The following is a 20,277-nucleotide window of genomic DNA, read 5'->3' on the forward strand; positions in this document are numbered from 1 at the left end:
TGAAGTATACTGTGTTGTATTTGTAGTATAACATGTTGTACTGTAGTATAATGTACTGTATTGAAGTATACTGTGTTGTATTGCAGTATAACGTGTTGCACTGTAGTATAATGTACTGTATTCCTTCTCTCAGAGGGCGTATCAAACACCTGGACGTTGTGGCTCTGCTCAGGAGGATTCAGCCTCCGCTGGGTTTTGGGAAACTCTGTCCTCACAGAGTGGCCTGTAAGGTAAATGTACTGCACTGTGTACTCTGGGTAGTATACTGACGCCTGTGTAGATACAGATGATTTAGAAAACTCTTCCTGTCTCTCAGCGTCTGGTTGCGATGAACATGCCTCTGAACTCTGACGGCATGGTGACCTTTAACGCCACGCTCTTTGCTCTGGTTCGCACCGCCCTCAAGATCAAGACTGAAGGTATGTGATTGGTCATCAGGACAGCTGTACGATGACCCCTGGGTCACGAGAGGATCAAAGCGCTGCATGTTGACAGTATAATAAAGTATTTCTGATTCTGATAACACAGTTTAAATATAAGCTGAGGTAAATTAAACGGCGAGATCTGGCGTCCATGTTTGTTGGTTTGGATAGATCAGAGCTTCTGCTGTTTACAAGTCAGGAACTTCAGTCAGGTGACCTGAACGCAGCATTACCATAATCTATATCTGGCCCCGCCCACTGTGTGCTGCTGCTAGGTAACCCTGACCAGGAGAACGAGGAGCTGAGGGGGATCATCAAGAAGATCTGGAAGAGAATGAAACCAAAACTACTGGATGAAGTAATACCACCACATGAAGGTACTAGTACAACTGATACTACAACAAATACTACAACAAACACAGCAAATACTACAACAAACACAACAAATACTACAACAAACACTGCAAATACTGCAACAACTAACAAATACAGCAAATACTACAACAAACACAAAAAATACTGCAAAAAACATAAGAAATACTAAAAAAACACAGCAAATACTACAACAAACATAAGAAATACTACAACAAACACAGCAAATACTGCAACAACCAACAAATACAACAACAAACACAGCAAATACTACAACAACCAACAAATACAGCAAATACTACAACAAACACAGCAAATACTACAACAACCAACAAATACAGCAAATACATCAACAAACACAACAAATACTACAACAAACACTATAACAAACACAGCAAATACTGCGACAACAAACAAATACAATAACAAACGCAGCAAATACTACAACAACCAACAAATACATCAACAAATACATCAACAAATACAGCAAATACTACAAAAAACACTACAACAAACGCAGCAAATACTGCAACAACCAACAAATACAACAAATACTACAACAAACACAGCAAATACTGCAACAACCAACAAATACTACAACAAACACAGCAAATACTACAACAAACACAGCAAATACTGCAACAACCAACAAATACTACAACAAACAAAGCAAATACTACAACAAACACAGCAAATACTGCAACAACCAACAAATACATCAACAAATACAGCAAATACTACAAAAAACACTACAACAAACGCAGCAAATACTGCAACAACCAACAAATACAACAAATACTACAACAAACACAGCAAATACTGCAACAACCAACAAATACTACAACAAACACAGCAAATACTACAACAAACACAGCAAATACTGCAACAACCAACAAATACTACAACAAACAAAGCAAATACTATAACAAACACAGCAAATACTGCAACAACCAACAAATACTACAACAAACACAGCAAATACTACAACAACCAACAAATACTACAACAAACACAGCAAATACTACAACAAACACAGCAAATACTGCAAAAACCAACAAATACTACAACAAACACAGCAAATACTACAACAAACACAGCAAATACTGCAACAAACACAGCAAATACTGCAACAACCAACAAATACTACAAAAAACACAGCAAATACTACAACAAACACAGCAAATACTACAACAAACACAGCAAATACTGCAACAAACACAGCAAATACTGCAACAACCAACAAATACTACAAAAAACACAGCAAATACTACAACAAACACAGCAAATACTGCAACAACCAACAAATACTACAACAAACACAGCAAATACTACAACAAACACAGCAAATACTGCAACAAACACAGCAAATACTGCAACAACCAACAAATACTACAACAAACACAGCAAATACTGCAACAAACACAGCAAATACTGCAACAACCAACAAATGCTACAACAAACACAGCAAATACTACAACAAACACTACAACAAACACAGCAAATACTGCAACAAACACTACAACAAACACAGCAAATACTGCAACAACCAACAAATACAGCAAATACTACAACAAATACAGTACATTGTACTAGTACTTCTTCTGGGAGTACTTCTGACTACTTGTCTCCGGTCCTGCAGAGGAGGAAGTGACAGTGGGGAAGTTTTACGCGACCTTCCTGATTCAGGATTACTTCAGGAAGTTCAGGAAGAGGAAAGAGAAAGCAGGTCTGCCCGGAGAGGTCGACGCCGCCAACCCGTCTGCTGTCCAGGTCAGTCTGTCTGTGCACACAAATACATACATGTACATATAAGCTGTGTATATATATATATATATACACAGCTTATATGTATGTGTGTATATACACGTGCTGACAGTGTGCAGTCTGCTCAATTACTTTTGGTACATTTTTCTTATAATACTTCTGAACTTTTACTGAACATTTTGAACACAGGTGTTGGAATACTTTTAGTGTGTATTTGACTTCCAGCCCGTACTCACGGCAGATGTTCCTGTACACTATGACAGCTACCTGGTTATGGCGTTCCATGTACGCACGTCCTCTCTCTTGGATCTTTGTCGTCTCATCCTGGACAGTGGTCTTGACACTCTCTAGCCCTCGGCCTCCCTCGCTACGCTTGGTGTGCCGTCTCAGGGTGCTGGATTTGGGGTGAAACCCTCCATGCAGTTAAAGGAGCTTTCATGTCTTGATGTCAGTGGCCTCTATCTCCTCATTTGGCCAGTTTATTATACCAGCGGGGTATCAGATGACTGGCAGGGCGTGTGTGTTGATGGCTCGGATCTTGTTCTTCCCATTCAGCTGACTTTTCAGGACCTGCCTTTCTGTAGGTATTTGGCTGCGGCAGACTTCCTTGCTGCCTCCTCATGGTTTCCGTTAGCCTGCGGCACCCCAAGGTATTTGTAGCTGTCCTGAACATCTGCAATGTGGCCTTCTGGTAGTTCAGTCCCCTCGGTTCTGATTATCTTCCCTCTTTTTGATACCATGCGACCACACTTGTCCAGTCCGAACGACATTCCAATGTCATTGCTGTAGATCCTGGTACTGTGGATCAGTGAGTCGACGTCTGGCATACAGCTTTATGTCATCCATGTAGAGGAGGTGACTGATGGTTGTTCCACTTCGGTAGCCAGTCTTTGTGAAGATCTGGCTGAGGGGGTTCAGGCCTATGCAGAACAGCAGCGGGGACAGTGCATCGCCTTGGTATATGCCGCACTTGATGGTGACTTGTGCAATTGCCTTTGATTTGGCTTCCAGACTTGTTTTCCACAGACCCATTGAGTTCTTGATGAAGGCTATTAGTGTCCTGTTGATCTTGTACATTTCCAAGCATTCCAGTATCCATGTATGTGGCATTGAGTCGTGGGCTTTCTTGTAGTCAATCCAGGCGGTGCACAGGTTGGTCGGCCTGGTCTTGCAGTCTCGAGTGACCGCTCTATCAACCAGTAGCTGTTGCTTGGCTCCCCTGGTATTACTGCCCATTCCCTTCTGGGCCCTGTCCATGTATTGAGCCATGTGCCTACTCATCTTAGCCGCTATGATGCCTGACAGGAGCTTCCATGTTGTGCAGAGGCAGGTTATTGGCCGGTAGTTGGATGGGATTGTTCCCTTCTGGGGACCCTTCATGATCAGGACTGTCCGTCCTTGGGTTAACCATTCTGGGTGGGTCCCATCCATCAGCAGTTGGTTCATTTGTGCTGCCAGGCGTTCATGGAGTGCAGTTAGTTTCTTCAGCCAGTAGGTGTGGATCATGTCAGGGCCTGGTGCTGTCCAGCTCTTCATACCTGCCGTTGTTATGGTTACTGGATCTTGTTCTGGGAGATTGCTGTGATGTGTTCTTAGATCCATTAGCCACTGAGCATTGGTGTTGTGGGATGCCTCTTTCTCCCATATGTTCTTCCAGGACTGTTCAGTCTCAGCCCTGGGTGGATCTGATCTTGTGTTATTACCCTGCCACTGTGAGTACACTTTGGATGGTTTGGTGGAGAATATCCGGTTTATTCTTCTGGTTCGCTTCTCCCTTGTACCCCTTTAGGCGGGTAGCCAGAGCGGTAAGTCTTTCTGTAGCTCGCTCGGGCTCTGACAGATACAGTCTGTGTGCAGAGTACTGACGTACGTGACAAAAGAGAAACTAAGAAAAGTGAGTAGATATCTAAACTCTATCGTATATATAAATGTGTGTATGTATAAATACAGGCTAACTGCGCTGCCGCCAACAGTATCTCTGTAAAGTAAAACAGTCTGTGTGTTTGCAGCTGTGTAAAGCCGGTCTGAAGACTCTGCAGGATCTGGGTCCGGAGATGCGTCTGGCTCTGAACGAAGACATGGATGTGGACGAGGACGAGGAGGTCATGATGGAGGACGAAGAGCAGGAGGAGAACGCCACGTATAAGGTCTTTAATAAACCCACCATGGTTAAAAAGAAACAAGCGGGAACCCGTCCTGCAAGGCGAGGTACTGAGGTCAAAAGTCACAGCTGCTCTCCTTGTGTCTGCAGGGGGAAAACGGGTTCGGACCGGAGAAGGACCGGCGAGGCTCCATACTGACCACGCCCACAGGTAAACCACACGTTACCATGGTCACACCAGGTTAGGATTAATATGACATTAGATAAAAATACATGTCACATTAGAATTCAGTGAAATGTTCAATTAATTTGGAGACAAAATCTGTGGAAGATCAATTCTGCCAAAAGAAAAAAGAACGAGTAAAAAGTCAACAAATACTTGAGCGTTTCTTTTACAAGTTATTCTCTCCGCTGATCGATTGGTTTTCCCAGAGCCCAGTTTGTCAGATTCAGATGTTTTGTTTTGTCCAAAGATGTTCAGTTTACTGGCAAATACATAGAATAAAACTTCATTTAATAAAGCTTTTAGTCCCCGAACTCACCGGCCTTTATTTGGGACGGGCCTTTACTCCTTTTGACACTAATATCTCACTCAGCGAAGACGGGAAACAGGCTGCTATCAAACTGTTTATTTCAACCAATATGAATATTACTTGGATAAAAATTCAGGCTATTATCAATTACCAATCATAAATTTGATCAAGCTCTGACAGAGAGAGAGAGAGAGCAAACCGTATAAAGGATGAAAGCTGAAGTTTACTGTAGTTTCTTCAAATTGGATTAATCTTTATGTTTAGATTCTTCTGATCAGTGGACCCTCGTGGACTAAAGGAACATAAATAATTGAGGAATGAACACTGATTCAGACTTTATGATCCCTTCAAAGGTTGAGAGTCACATCTTTTTTTTCTTCTTTCTGCTTTACCCTGGCGTTAAATCTAAATTATTTATATGATGGTGCTCATTGTTGTATTTTGGAGTATCGTGTCGATACTGACAAAAGTTTAAACATTTATATTACAGTTTATATTTGTCTGTGTGGTCTAAGCAGCTTAGCTCAAGCAGGGCTTTAACATCCAGAGTACTTCTATAAAAACCAGACCAGGCTTCTAATTGAGACCTGCGTTTATTTGTCAAAACATGCAGCCACATCAGGTCGGTAAAAGGCACTGGCGTCTAACTGGGACCTGGCTTTTAAATGAAGCTTTTAAACATTCATATTTAAAAGTCTAGAAGTAGAGAGGGGTTGGCTCTTTTTGTCTGATTGATCGGTCAATGAATGCAATCAAAACAATCGCAGTCAGTGAAGAAACTGATTAATCAACAGTGTCGGCTTTGATTTTTTTTTATTTAACTTTTCATTAGTTTTATCTTTTCCTTAAGTCTTTCCCAGTCGGTGACAGTCTCAGTCTTTGCTATCAGTCAGACTTAGAAAAGCTTCTGAAATGCTTCGAGTAAAAATTGTGAACTTCGCCACGATACATGTTGTTTTGCACGAGTCCTCATTTCCCCGAGTGGAGAGTGTAAAGTTAGCACAAGTTGGACTCTGTGTCTCAATTCGCGCCCTTCGATATTCACACTTTTTGGAGTGCAGAAATCAGTTCACACTGAGGCTGCGTTCAGACTGCAGGCCTCACATTGCTCAGATTGAACAGTGTGAACAGCCCAGGTCACATCTGATAAGGGTTGGGTATCGTTTAAAATTTTACGATACCAGTACCAAACCCAGTACCCTTAAAGTGAAACCAATACCAATGAAGTACTTCATTCGATACCTTGCATAAAATGTCACCTGTACTAAGCTACTAGCTTATTAGTATTTTTATTGTTGTTATGGACAAGCAAGGTGATCTCTTTTATTTTTCTTGTTTCAAATAACTGCTACATAAAAAGTGGTGGGAAATTGCATCACATCGCTCCTCATCCTAATTAGGTCGTTCTCACTGGCCTATCAGGGGAAAGCTTGGGAGTTATTTTATATTAGAATGAGAGAGGAAGAGTGAAATAGTGACCAAATATGTTTTGGGAAATTAATTTAAGATACTTTTGATACTTGTGTTGAAAGTAAACAATGTAAAATTAACAATAAACTGAGTTGAAAGATCTGTGCAAACGCTTTTTCCTTTAGTGGTGAGCCGCAAACCTCTGAAAATACAGTCACAAGAATAAAACAAGTCAGGGTCTGTTTAAACAAGTCACTAAACTAAAGACTCACAGACAGAGTAAAGAGAGGCTGCAGGTCCGGCCGATCAAAGCAGCTGCACCTGAAGCAGCCGCAGCTGCAGCCGGAGGCTCCGTCAGGAAAATCAGCTGATCGCCGCTGCGCCACGAAAGCTTTAACTGATGTGACGGAACGCTGCGATTGATCGGTGACAAGTGATGTGAAGAGCTAATAAAAATGAAGTGTTAAATGATACCAGAAGATGAAACCAAGGGAAAGCCAAGCGTGTGGTGATAAACTTGATAAACAGTGACAAACACGCCTGAGACGCAGCCGGAGGTGAGCGTTTGGACTCGGCGCTGCAGTCTTTTTAAAGAGTTTATGGTGCAGGCACATCAGGAAACAAAGGCTGCTCTTCTCTTTCTTTAGGTGTGTTGTTTGCGTGTTTGGCTGCAAGCAACACTATACAAGTTTTAAATTTTTTGCCGTGAACTGGTTACAAAAAGTAGGCCAGGGTATCAATTGAAGTTCTGGTTTGACTGGAGGCGTTTCGGTTCTCCTAAATCTCGGGCTGTTTCGGTCGATACCATAAAGGTACTGAGTAGCGATACCCGTCCCTACATCTGATCTTTTCCAGCTCGGATTTTGGGCCACTTTCATATGTGGATTTTTTTAAATGCGACCTCAGTTTGAACACTCAGACTTTGATGTCACACTAGAGCAGCTGTTCCTGCGCCAGACGAAGCTGCGATGCTCACAAATTCACTTTCTTACACCTGAAATCCAGTGGGTCACGTGTTCTCTTCTGAGTTACATGCATGCTACGTGAGAGAGAGATCAGATGCGTTGTACAGCGCCAGAAACCATCATGGAAAGGACAGAAAGTTGTAAACATTTGTGACCCCGGGAGTAAATCAGGAGAAGGCGAGGAAATACCATAGGGAAATACAGGAGGGTTAGCATGTATGAGCTAACAGGAGCTAACCTCTGTGGCCTCCATGTTTACTTCTGTACGACAGCGTGCTGCGTGTGACGTCGTGTTAATCTTCCGCTGGTCACTCTCAGGCCGTAAACGGTTCAGACACTTCAGTCTGAAATGGACCTCATTCAAACTATAATGTGATCTGGGCAATAAACCGGCTTTCAGTCCTGCAGAGTGAACGCAGCCATTGAGTCCCAACATATATTCAAATTTGTGACCCCCCCCCCCAGGTCAGGGTGGTGTCATCGGGGACGGCGGCGTGTCTAACGGAGGTCTAGTACACCGGGTCGGTTCTGTCACCAAGACGCCGAATGGCAGCGAACACGACGAGCACCTTCGCCGTGGAGACAACATGAGGTCATCTATCAATCATCATCGCCGCCCATCGGTGAAGAACGGCGTGCTGGACTCCGCCCACAAGAGGCCGTCATACCGCATACATGGAAGGTACGTACTCCTACAGTACTGCGTTAATCGGTACTTTCATAACGACTGAAAGACAAACGCTGAACCGGATGCTGCAGTGATCAAACTCTGTGTTTACAGCTCAGCTCTCAGGTGTGTGAAGGAGGTTGTGCATTAAAATGGGGCAGTTTGTCTTTGACTGACAGGTGTCTCAGCCAATGACAGTCTCCTCTTGTTCTGCAGGAGGGACTCGAGGGAGAGATCCTGGAGGAACGGAGACATGGAGGCGTACGGAGAGCAAGGTTACTACAGCAGAGAGGAAGACAACGACAGCATCACCTCCAGAGACAGGTACGCAGACAGACATGTGGACAGGTACGCAGACAGACATGTGGACAGGTACACAGTCAGGCAGGTGGACAGGTACGCAGACAGACAGGTGGACAGGTACACAGTCAGGCAGGTGGACAGGTACGCAGACAGACAGGTGGACAGGTACACAGTCAGACAGGTGGACATGTACGCAGACAGACAGGTGGACAGGTACACAGTCAGACAGGTGGACATGTACGCAGACAGACAGGTGGACAGGTACACAGTCAGGCAGGTGGACAGGTACGCAGACAGACATGTGGACAGGTAAGCAGACAGACATGTGGACAGGTAAGCAGACAGAATGGTGGACAGGTACGCAGACAGGCAGGTGGACAGGTAGGCAGACAGACATGTGGACAGGTAAGCAGACAGACAGGTGGACAGGTACACAGACAGGCTGGTGGACAGGTAGGCAGACAGACATGTGGACAGGTAAGCAGACAGATTGGTGGACAGGTACGCAGACAGACAGGTGGACAGGTAAGCAGACAGACAGGTGGACAGGTAGGCAGACAGACATGTGGACAGGTAAGCAGACAGATTGGTGGACAGGTACGCAGACAGACAGGTGGACAGGTAGGCAGACAGGCAGGTGGACAGGTACGCAGACAGACAGGTGGACAGGTACGCAGACAGACAGGTGGACAGGTAGGCAGACAGACTGGTGGACAGGTAGGCAGACAGACAGGTGGACAGGTAGGCAGACAGACTGGTGGACAGGTACGCAGACAGACAGGTGGACAGGTAAGCAGACAGACAGGTGGACAGGTAAGCAGACAGATTGGTGGACAGGTACGCAGACAGGCAGGTGGACAGGTAGGCAGACAGGCAGGTGGACAGGTACGCAGACAGACAGGTGGACAGGTACGCAGACAGACTGGTGGACAGGTACGCAGACAGACAGGTGGACAGTTAGGCAGACAGACAGGTGGACAGGTAGGCAGACAGACAGGTGGACAGGTATGCAGACAGACAGGTGGACAAGTATGCAGACAGACAGGTAGACAAGTATGCAAACAGACAGGTGGACAGGTACGCAGACAGACAGGTGTGTGTGTGTCCCTGCAGACATTACCCCGATGAGCCTCCTCTATACAGAGACCACTACGATGGCCACGCCCCCTACACCAACAGTAGTTATGGTAACGGATACAACGAGGCCAGGAGGACGACCAGGAGACGCCTACTTCCTGCCACGCCCACAGGTAAGAGGACATCCTCTTTTCTACCTGAAAAACTTTGATTAGAGGACGTGATGTGAGACAGAAAGACGAGAAGTCACGTGACCAAACAAGTTGACATGAACTGAGATTAATGACGAGTTGGTTTATCAGTGTTACAGGTCATTTTGATCTAATCTGAATCAAACACACACACACTGTGACATCATCACTGGCAGCTGAGCAGGTGCGTTTGTTTCGTTGTCGTCTGTCAGGTCGGAAGCCGTCGTTTAACATCCAGTGTCTGAGGAGGCAGGGCAGCAACGACGACCTGCCCATCCCCGGGACGTACCACCCCACCTCGCCGCCACGCCGCACACGCACACAGGTAGGTAAAAACACAGGTAACACACACACCCTCGCCCCTCTTCATCAGTTAAGCGTAACCCTCCTCTTCCTCAGCAGACGTTCAGCAGTTATGAGTCTCGTCAGTCGTCCGGTCGCTCCTCGGCGGCCTCCTCGGCATCCTGGGCGAACCCGTGTCCTCGTCGCGGTCGCCTCCTCTACGCTCCTCTCATCCTGGTGGAGGAGGAAGGCAGCCCTCCCTGGGGGGGAGGAAGGGGAGGAGGAGGAGGAGAGGGGAAGAAGGGAGAAGCAGGTAGAGGTAAGGAGGCACAAGCTGAGTATCGTCCTGTACCATAAAGGATCCAAAGTTTTCAAATAACCCGCAGAAATAAATAAAGGCAGTTTATTAACCTGTTTTCATGTCTCACCTGGTCAATTCAGTAGAACTACAGTCATGTGATATTCACACATCTACTCCACATCTCATATGAAATATTGAACGTTTTACTGCCCAACATTGATCTGCCATCTTTTCAGATTAGGAGTTTTAAAACATGTGATGTATGGTTGATATGATAAACTTACAAAATACAAACCTAGTTTAAGATTAAACATGTGGGGTTTATTGGCTTGTGATGTCAGATGTCTAAATAATCCAGAAAAGTGTGGACGCTTAGCGTTCTTTAGCGTTGTTTTTCCACGTGTAGGGTCAAGTTAGCAAGAATCAATACACCACGTCAAAATAAAATTAGTGTTTAAAGTTGTGAAACGGAACGTTGTTTACGTTCTAAAGGTTGTGAAACGTCGCAATTTGGTCAAGTTTAGACACCTAAAGCGCTTTGTCAGGTTTAGACACCAAAAGCGCTTTGTCAGGTTTAGACAACCGCTTGGTCAGGTTTAGACACCAAAAGCGCTTTGTCAGGTTTAGACAACAGCTTGGTCATGTTTAGACACCAAAACGCTTTGTCAGGTTTAGACAACCGCTTGGTCAGGTTTAGACACCAAAACCACTTGGTCAGGTTTAGACACCAAAACCACTTGGTCAGGTTTAGACACCAAAAGCGCTTTGTCAGGTTTAGACGACCGCTTGGTCAGGTTTAGACACCAAAACGCTTGGTCAGGTTTAGACACCAAAAGCGCTTTGTCAGGTTTAGACAACCGCTTGGTCAGGTTTAGACACCAAAACGCTTTGTCAGGTTTAGACACCAAAACGCTTTGTCAGGTTTAGACACCAAAACCGCTTGGTCAGGTTTAGACACCAAAAGCGCTTTGTCAGGTTTAGACAACCGCTTGGTCAGGTTTAGACACCAAAACCACTTGGTCAGGTTTAGACACCAAAAGCGCTTTGTCAGGTTTAGACAACAGCTTGGTCATGTTTAGACACCAAAACGCTTTGTCAGGTTTAGACAACCGCTTGGTCAGGTTTAGACACCAAAACCACTTGGTCAGGTTTAGACACCAAAACCACTTGGTCAGGTTTAGACACCAAAAGCGCTTTGTCAGGTTTAGACGACCGCTTGGTCAGGTTTAGACACCAAAAGCGCTTTGTCAGGTTTAGACAACCGCTTGGTCAGGTTTAGACACCAAAACGCTTGGTCAGGTTGTTTAGACACCGAAAGCACTTGGTCAGGCGTAGACACCAAAACCGCTTGGTCAGGTTTAGACACCAAAACGCTTGGTCAGGTTGTTTAGACACCGAAAACGCTTTTTCAGGTTTAGACACCAAAAGCGCTTTGTCAGGTTTAGACAACCGCTTGGTCAGGTTTAGACACCAAAAGCGCTTTGTCAGGTTTAGACAACCGCTTGGTCAGGTTTAGACACCAAAACGCTTTGTCAGGTTTAGACACCAAAACCGCTTGGTCAGGTTTAGACACCAAAAGCGCTTTGTCAGGTTTAGACAACCGCTTGGTCAGGTTTAGACACCAAAACGCTTTGTCAGGTTTAGACACCAAAACCGCTTGGTCAGGTTTAGACACCAAAACCGCTTGGTCAGGTTTAGACACCGAAAACGCTTTGTCAGGTTTAGACACCAAAACCGCTTGGTCAGGTTTAGTCACCAAAACGCTTGGTCAGGTTTAGACACCAAAACTGCTTGGTCAGGTTTAGACACCAAAACGCTTGGTCAGGTTGTTTAGACACCGAAAGCACTTGGTCAGGCGTAGACACCAAAACCGCTTGGTCAGGTTTAGACATCAAAACGCTTGGTCAGGTTGTTTAGACACCGAAAGCACTTGGTCAGGCGTAGACACCAAAACCGCTTGGTCAGGTTTAGACACCAAAACGCTTGGTCAGGTTTAGACACCAAAACGCTTTGTCAGGTTTAGACACCAAAACCGCTTGGTCAGGTTTAGTCACCAAAACGCTTTGTCAGGTTTAGACACCAAAACCGCTTGGTCAGGTTTAGACACCAAAACGCTTGGTCAGGTTGTTTAGACACCGAAAGCACTTGGTCAGGCGTAGACACCAAAACCGCTTGGTCAGGTTTAGACATCAAAACGCTTGGTCAGGTTGTTTAGACACCGAAAGCACTTGGTCAGGCGTAGACACCAAAACCGCTTGGTCAGGTTTAGACACCAAAACGCTTGGTCAGGTTTAGACACCAAAACGCTTTGTCAGGTTTAGACACCGAAAACGCTTTGTCAGGTTTAGACAACCGCTTGGTCAGGTTTAGACACCAAAACCACTTGGTCAGGTTTAGACACCAAAAGCGCTTTGTCAGGTTTAGACAACCACTTGGTCAGGTTTAGACACCAAAACGCTTTGTCAGGTTTAGAGACCAAAACCGCTTTGTCAGGTTTAGACACCAAAACCGCTTGGTCAGGTTTAGACACCAAAAGCGCTTTGTCAGGTTTAGACAACCGCTTGGTCAGGTTTAGACACCAAAACGCTTTGTCAGGTTTAGACACCAAAACGCTTTCTCAGGTTTAGAGACCAAAACCGCTTGGTCAGGTTTAGACACCAAAACGCTTTGTCAGGTTTAGACACCAAAACCGCTTGGTCAGGTTTAGACACCAAAACCGCTTGGTCAGGTTTAGACACCAAAACCGCTTGGTCAGGTTTAGACACCGAAAACGCTTTGTCAGGTTTAGACACCAAAACCGCTTGGTCAGGTTTAGACACCAAAACGCTTTGTCAGGTTTAGACACCAAAACCGCTTGGTCAGGTTTAGACACCAAAACGCTTGGTCAGGTTGTTTAGACACCGAAAGCACTTGGTCAGGCGTAGACACCAAAAACGCTTGGTCAGGTTGTTTAGACACCGAAAGCACTTGGTCAGGCGTAGACACCAAAACGCTTGGTCAGGTTGTTTAGACACCGAAAGCACTTGGTCAGGCGTAGACACCAAAACCGCTTGGTCAGGTTTAGACACCAAAACGCTTGGTCAGGTTTAGACACCAAAACGCTTGGTCAGGTTGTTTAGACACCAAAACCGCTTTGTCAGGTTTAGACACCAAAACGCTTGGTCAGGTTGTTTAGACACCGAAAGCACTTGGTCAGGCGTAGACACCAAAACCGCTTGGTCAGGTTTAGACATCAAAACGCTTGGTCAGGTTGTTTAGACACCGAAAGCACTTGGTCAGGCGTAGACACCAAAACCGCTTGGTCAGGTTTAGACACCAAAACGCTTGGTCAGGTTTAGACACCAAAACGCTTTGTCAGGTTTAGACACCAAAACCGCTTGGTCAGGTTTAGTCACCAAAACGCTTTGTCAGGTTTAGACACCAAAACCGCTTGGTCAGGTTTAGACACCAAAACGCTTGGTCAGGTTGTTTAGACACCGAAAGCACTTGGTCAGGCGTAGACACCAAAACCGCTTGGTCAGGTTTAGACATCAAAACGCTTGGTCAGGTTGTTTAGACACCGAAAGCACTTGGTCAGGCGTAGACACCAAAACCGCTTGGTCAGGTTTAGACACCAAAACGCTTGGTCAGGTTTAGACACCAAAACGCTTTGTCAGGTTTAGACACCGAAAACGCTTTGTCAGGTTTAGACAACCGCTTGGTCAGGTTTAGACACCAAAACCACTTGGTCAGGTTTAGACACCAAAAGCGCTTTGTCAGGTTTAGACAACCACTTGGTCAGGTTTAGACACCAAAACGCTTTGTCAGGTTTAGAGACCAAAACCGCTTTGTCAGGTTTAGACACCAAAACCGCTTGGTCAGGTTTAGACACCAAAAGCGCTTTGTCAGGTTTAGACAACCGCTTGGTCAGGTTTAGACACCAAAACGCTTTGTCAGGTTTAGACACCAAAACGCTTTCTCAGGTTTAGAGACCAAAACCGCTTGGTCAGGTTTAGACACCAAAACGCTTTGTCAGGTTTAGACACCAAAACCGCTTGGTCAGGTTTAGACACCAAAACCGCTTGGTCAGGTTTAGACACCAAAACCGCTTGGTCAGGTTTAGACACCGAAAACGCTTTGTCAGGTTTAGACACCAAAACCGCTTGGTCAGGTTTAGACACCAAAACGCTTGGTCAGGTTGTTTAGACACCGAAAGCACTTGGTCAGGCGTAGACACCAAAACCGCTTGGTCAGGTTTAGACACCAAAACGCTTGGTCAGGTTTAGACACCAAAACGCTTGGTCAGGTTGTTTAGACACCAAAACCGCTTTGTCAGGTTTAGACACCAAAACGCTTGGTCAGGTTGTTTAGACACCAAAACCGCTTGGTCAGGTTTAGACACCAAAACGCTTGGTCAGGTTTAGACACCAAAACGCTTGGTCAGGTTGTTTAGACACCGAAAGCACTTGGTCAGGCGTAGACACCAAAACCGCTTGGTCAGGTTTAGACACCAAAACGCTTGGTCAGGTTTAGACACCAAAACGCTTGGTCAGGTTGTTTAGACACCGAAAGCACTTGGTCAGGCGTAGACACCAAAACCGCTTGGTCAGGTTTAGACACCAAAACGCTTGGTCAGGTTGTTTAGACACTGAAAGCGCTTTGTCAGATTTAGACACCGAAAACGCTTTTTCAGGTTTAGACACCAAAAGCAGTTGGTCAGGTTTAGACACTGAAAGCGCTTTGTCAGGTTTATACACCAAAACGCTTGGTCAGGTTTAGACACCGAAACCGCTTTGTCAGGTTTAGACACCAAAACGCTTGGTCAGGTTTAGACACTGAAAGCGCTTTGTCAGGTTTAGACACTGAAAGCGCTTTGTCAGGTTTAGACACCAAAAGCGCTTTGTCAGGTTTAGACACTGAAAGCGCTTTGTCAGGTTTAGACACCAAAACGCTTGGTCAGGTTTAGACACCAAAACGCTTGGTCAGGTTTAGACACTGAAAGCGCTTTGTCAGGTTTAGACACCAAAAGTGCTTTGTCAGATTTAGACACCGAAAACACTTGGTCAGGTTGTTTAGACACCGAAAGCACTTGGTCAGGTTTAGACACTGAAAGCGCTTTGTCAGATTTAGACAACAAAACGCTTGGTCATGTTTAGACACCGAAACCGCTTTGTCAGGTTTAGACACCGAAACCGCTTGGTTAGAGTTAGTTGAAATATGACACTAAGGGGTCTTGACCATCCATATGTGACGACTTTGGAGTGAGAACAGGTTGTTCACAGGCACTAGCTAGGAGCTAACTTTTAGGGGTAACTCACTGTTAAAATCTACAGTTCTGCTTTCACACCATGTTGGCATCTTGCTAGCACACACATTGCGAGCATAATGCTAACGTGTCAGGGTAAACAATGTTCAGTGATACAAGCTAACACATTAGCCCTCACTAACGCGCTCTGTGCTAACATGATGAACATATGTTACTGAACTTTAACTCACCAGGTGTGTTGGTGTGTTTCATCTGCCAGGTGTCAATGTGACAGGTGCCGCACCCAGACAGGCGTGGTACGGTGGCCCTGCAGGGACATCAGGTGGGACACAAACACAAAATCACCTGTGACATGGTTTAAAAATGCTTATTTCAAATGTGACCCTGTTATCTTTGTTATGGTTCATCTGAAGGTGTCATGTGACTGTTGTTGTGTTGTAGCTCCGCCTCCGTACAGAGCGTACACCACCCTGCGAGTTCCCTCGCAGCTCGGCGCTCAGCTCACCGAGAAACGAGGGTCAGCCGACAGTCTGGTGGAGGCGGTGAGGAAGCATTAATTGGTTATATTGATCAGCACCTGTCGGTCTGTCGTCTCTGACTCTATTTCTCTCCGCAGGTTCTGATCTCGGAGGGTCTCGGTCTTTACGCTCGGGATCCAAAGTTTGTGGCGTTTGCGAAGCGGGAGATCGCAGACGCGTGTCACATGACCGTGGACGAGATGGAGTCGGCCGCCAGCGACCTGCTCGGCACGGGGAGCCACGGTATCCTCGGCAACGCTGCCGTCGACCCCGCCGCACTCTATAGTGACGAGGAGCCAATCAGGATGGGCCGCGAGGAGGACGAGCTGGCGGACGAGATGACCTGTGTGACATCATTCTGATGCTCTGGACCAATTAGGGATAAGACTGCGTCATCAATGATTGACAAGGCATTTGACCAATAAGATGCATGACACAGGGAGGCGGGGTTTAATCGAAGTAACGTGTCTGGCAAGATTTTGACCAATGGGGAGTGTAGAGGGAGGTTAATTTAGTGGTTTAATGGACTGATTTTAGGAGGAATGTTGGAAAGGTTAAGAAAGGACGAAGAGAAAGAAGGAGAGAACGTTTGAGAGACAAAAGATGAAACATTTAGGAGGTAAAGAAGGAAGGAGAAAGGTTGAGACACAAAGCATAACATTTTAACGGGAAACGTTCAGAAGGAGTAAACGGAGGATGTAGGTATCAGAAGGGAAGAGGAGGAGGAGTAAACAAAAGTAAAGAAGGCGTCGAAGAGAGAAGGAAATACTGTAGAAGAAGAAAAAGAGAGTCAAGAAGTGACGAAGGAGGAAGGAAAAGGAAGAAGACGAGCACGGACATTTTCAGAATCAACTCGTGGAAAAACGACCAGCAGAGTGTGAGTAAGCGCTGTCGTGTCGTCACGGTGACACGTCACATCAGCGATCTACCAGTGGACAGAATCACACTTTACCCACAATGCATTACTGACTGTTTTTTACACGGCTGTGCTGTCGGGAAGCGGGACACAGATTAGGAAACATGTTTCTAACATTAAGTTAAGATTCTGTTTCCTGTTTGAAGTCCGTGGACGGCGTGAATTATGCTCCGCCCTTCCTACCTCCTCAGAGGCGTCCGGTGGGATTCTGTCAGCTTCGATCTGCTTTCAGATGTTTCACAGGTTTTTATATCTCACGTGTTTTAATGCTGTTAGTGTGCTGAAGTCCTGCTCTGTGGCTCGTCGCGCCGCTCGGAGGATTTTACTGCTCATATTTCATTAATGTGTATTTTTATTCTCAAACTTTCAGCCGTCTACAATCAGACGATGAACTGAAAAGACTTTTTAGTCTCTGTTGGTTTTTTTATCGCACCGGTTTGTTCAGTGTGGTCAACGTGTCTTTTTTTAAATGTTTGCTATTTTTTATTCTGACACAGAACTCGATGTTTTGTCTTGTCTGAATTGTTGTGTGTTTCCGTCATCTTTTAGTTTCCCAGCAGTTAAGGGCTTTTCAATCCCACGCCTGGATCCCCTCCCAAAACCCTTTGAAGACGTTGAGAACCTCCACGTTCAGCTCCGTCTTGACCTTCGTTTACCTCAAATAAAGACTGAAGACAAGCTGCTGTTTGACTCTGTGTTCTTTTTCTCTGTTGTTCAGTCTTTGCAGAAGTGTTTGGGCAACACGTTCTCACTCCTGACACGTCACATATTGATGCTTGGTCAAGGCCCTTTGGCGTCGCTTTTTAACGCCCTGGGTATCCCTTTAGCCTCATTTTTAGACGATTAAGTCTCCGCGGTCAAGTTAGCAACGCTTAGCAACAGCAAATATGCAACGTCTGGTTAGACTTTAAGAAGAAAATCCTAGCATTTTGAAACATCGGCATTTTGAAACGGCACGTTATTAAAGTTAAGATCATAGTTTGGGTTAAAATACCTACGTACGTCAGTTAACATGTAACTTAGCTTACGTCACCAAGACATATATTTAATGTTGACTTTTTGTTTCACACGGGACATGAACCCCGGTCTCCTGGTTCAAAGTCGGGGTTCTGAAATTGCAGACATTTCAAGGTAAACGGGTTTCCAGATTTGCTGTCCAAGCTCTTCTGAAGAAGCACAAATGAACGGGCAACCTTGAGCTGCAGAAAACAGCGGGACCCTGGTCCACCATCTACTGTCCGGAGAGGTATGGTCAGGAGTGGCCTTCATGGAAGACTTGACAAGGCCAAACGATTCAACCATGCATGTAAACAGTATTCTTAATAATAACACAATGTTGTCTGATCTTGTTGGATGTGGAAAGTTAGACTGTGTTTCATGACCAACTTCAAAGAAGAAGTTGTTCTCTAGCCTCTCATGTAATATTTGGTGTGACCACCCTTTGCTTTTAAAATAGCATCAGTTCTTCCAGGTGCACTTGCACAAAGTCAGGGATTTTTTAGGTTTATCGTCACCTGTTTGATTAATTAATTATACAGATGCTAATGATCACCAATTCAACATGTAGGTTTAAACACAATCATTACCTGAAACACAAAACAGCTTGGGGAGGAATTCAACTGGGTGAGGAACAGACAAACCCAACAGCTCTCCCATGTCTGTTCTCTGCATAGATAATATATACATGGTGATATGATGCAAGAAACTGCCTCCCTGATCTGTGTAGTGGTTCCATGGTGTAATGGTTAGCACTCTGGACCTTGAATCCAGTGATCCGAGTTCAAATCTCGGTGAAACCTGTCTTTAGGCAGGAGTCACTTAATTTGGTCATCGCTGTCAGTGAGCTCGTCGCTGTTTTCCTCCACCTGTTTGCTGCTCAATGGAGCGCTTGTTGGGCAGAGATGTTTACCCTTCCAAATAACGTTAAGCCCAGTTTCACAGCATCGTCCATAGACCCCTTTTTCGGCCTCTCCGCAGCACAGAAACAGCCCTAGTCAAGGTCACTAATGACCTACTAATGGCTGCTGACTCAGGTCTTCTTACCATACTGATCCTTCTCGATTTAACTGCTGCCTTTGATACAATCTCTATACAATATCCTCCTGGACCGTCTAGCTTCCATTGGTATCATCAACACATCACTGAACTGGTTCACATCATACCTGTCTGGCCGCACTCAGTTTGTACAACTTAAAAATGTTCGATCACAACTCTCCCCTGTCACCAATGGTGTTCCCCAGGGATCATTCCCGGGTCCCCTCCTTTTTATAATTTATCTACTTCCCCTTGGTTCTATTCTCAGGAAATATAATATCCAATTTCACTGCTATGCCGATGACACCCAGCTCTACTTGTCCACCAAACCTACGTCTCTGCTCCCTCCGTCTTCTCTAATTGACTGCTTAGATGAAGTTAAAACCTGGTTCACTCAAAACTTCCTCAAACTAAACGGTGATAAAACTGAAATTCTCCTTGTTGGCTCCAAATCCACCCTAGCAAAATGTCCAAACTTTGCTGCCCGTATTCTCACCAGAACCCCAGTCTCTGAACACATTACTCCACTTCTAACACAACTGTTGTGGCTCCCTGTCAAATTCTGTATTGATTTTAAAATTCTACTCCTCACCTTCAAAGCTCTCCATAATTTTGCTCCTCCTTATCTCTTTGAACTCCTTCAGCCCTACGCCCCATCCCGAACTCTCCGATCCTATTCTTCCTCACTACTTTCCATTCCTTCTGCCTGCATGTCCACTATGGGGTTCAGAGCCTTCAGCTATTGTGCGCCTCACCTTTGAAACTCCCTCCCTCTATGCATCCGTACGACTGAGTCCCTGCCCTTCTCGGTATGACCTCATGGCGCAACGGTAGTGCGTCTGACTCCAGATCAGAAGGTTGCGTGTTCAAATCACATTGGGGTCATATTTCTCTATTTCCGTGCTGTTCATACTATGTCATATTGTATATACTGTATACCAATACACCTACCTCACGTCATAGGTCTTATTTATTTTTTCCAGCATCCTTTGCACTATGCTCCATCACACTGTGTACATGTGTACATGTATGCATGTATGTGTATGTGTACCTGTATATCATCCATCCACCTTCAACATGTACATAATGATATAATCTGTAAGGTGTCTTTGAGTGCTATGAAAGGCGCCCACAAATAAAATGTATTATTATGATTATTATTATTGTTTGTGAAGG

At 45.2% G+C, this 20,277-nt stretch overlaps 1 protein-coding gene and 2 non-coding genes across 3 annotated transcripts in view; all 3 read left to right on the top strand.

The window, feature by feature from the left end:
- The window catches only part of cacna1fb (calcium channel, voltage-dependent, L type, alpha 1F subunit), a 90,583-nt gene extending 72,841 nt beyond the window's left edge, over positions 1-17,742 (top strand). Inside the window, exons 38-51 of the mRNA XM_038721757.1 lie at positions 134-230; positions 317-419; positions 698-799; positions 2,434-2,564; positions 4,568-4,705; positions 4,810-4,870; positions 8,033-8,249; positions 8,451-8,558; positions 9,651-9,787; positions 10,018-10,130; positions 10,208-10,406; positions 15,893-15,955; positions 16,075-16,175; positions 16,250-17,742. Of these exons, the coding sequence (XP_038577685.1) occupies positions 134-230; positions 317-419; positions 698-799; positions 2,434-2,564; positions 4,568-4,705; positions 4,810-4,870; positions 8,033-8,249; positions 8,451-8,558; positions 9,651-9,787; positions 10,018-10,130; positions 10,208-10,406; positions 15,893-15,955; positions 16,075-16,175; positions 16,250-16,513 (1,834 nt within the window). The 3' untranslated portion in view covers positions 16,514-17,742. The remainder of the gene's footprint in view (positions 1-133; positions 231-316; positions 420-697; positions 800-2,433; positions 2,565-4,567; positions 4,706-4,809; positions 4,871-8,032; positions 8,250-8,450; positions 8,559-9,650; positions 9,788-10,017; positions 10,131-10,207; positions 10,407-15,892; positions 15,956-16,074; positions 16,176-16,249) is intronic.
- Positions 17,743-18,794: 1,052 nt separating this feature from the next.
- trnaq-uug lies at positions 18,795-18,866 on the top strand. Its single transcript has one exon. It is a non-coding gene; the product is annotated as a tRNA-Gln (tRNA).
- Positions 18,867-19,914: 1,048 nt separating this feature from the next.
- Positions 19,915-19,986, top strand: trnaw-cca. The gene has a single exon. It is a non-coding gene; the product is annotated as a tRNA-Trp (tRNA).
- The last annotated feature ends 291 nt before the right edge of the window (positions 19,987-20,277 follow it).

Source organism: Micropterus salmoides, unplaced genomic scaffold (genome assembly GCF_014851395.1).
Source record: "Micropterus salmoides isolate LMB-PRFRI ecotype aquatic unplaced genomic scaffold, ASM1485139v1 Ms_hic_scaffold_16, whole genome shotgun sequence".
In the NCBI taxonomy this organism is placed as follows: domain Eukaryota; kingdom Metazoa; phylum Chordata; class Actinopteri; order Centrarchiformes; family Centrarchidae; genus Micropterus; species Micropterus salmoides.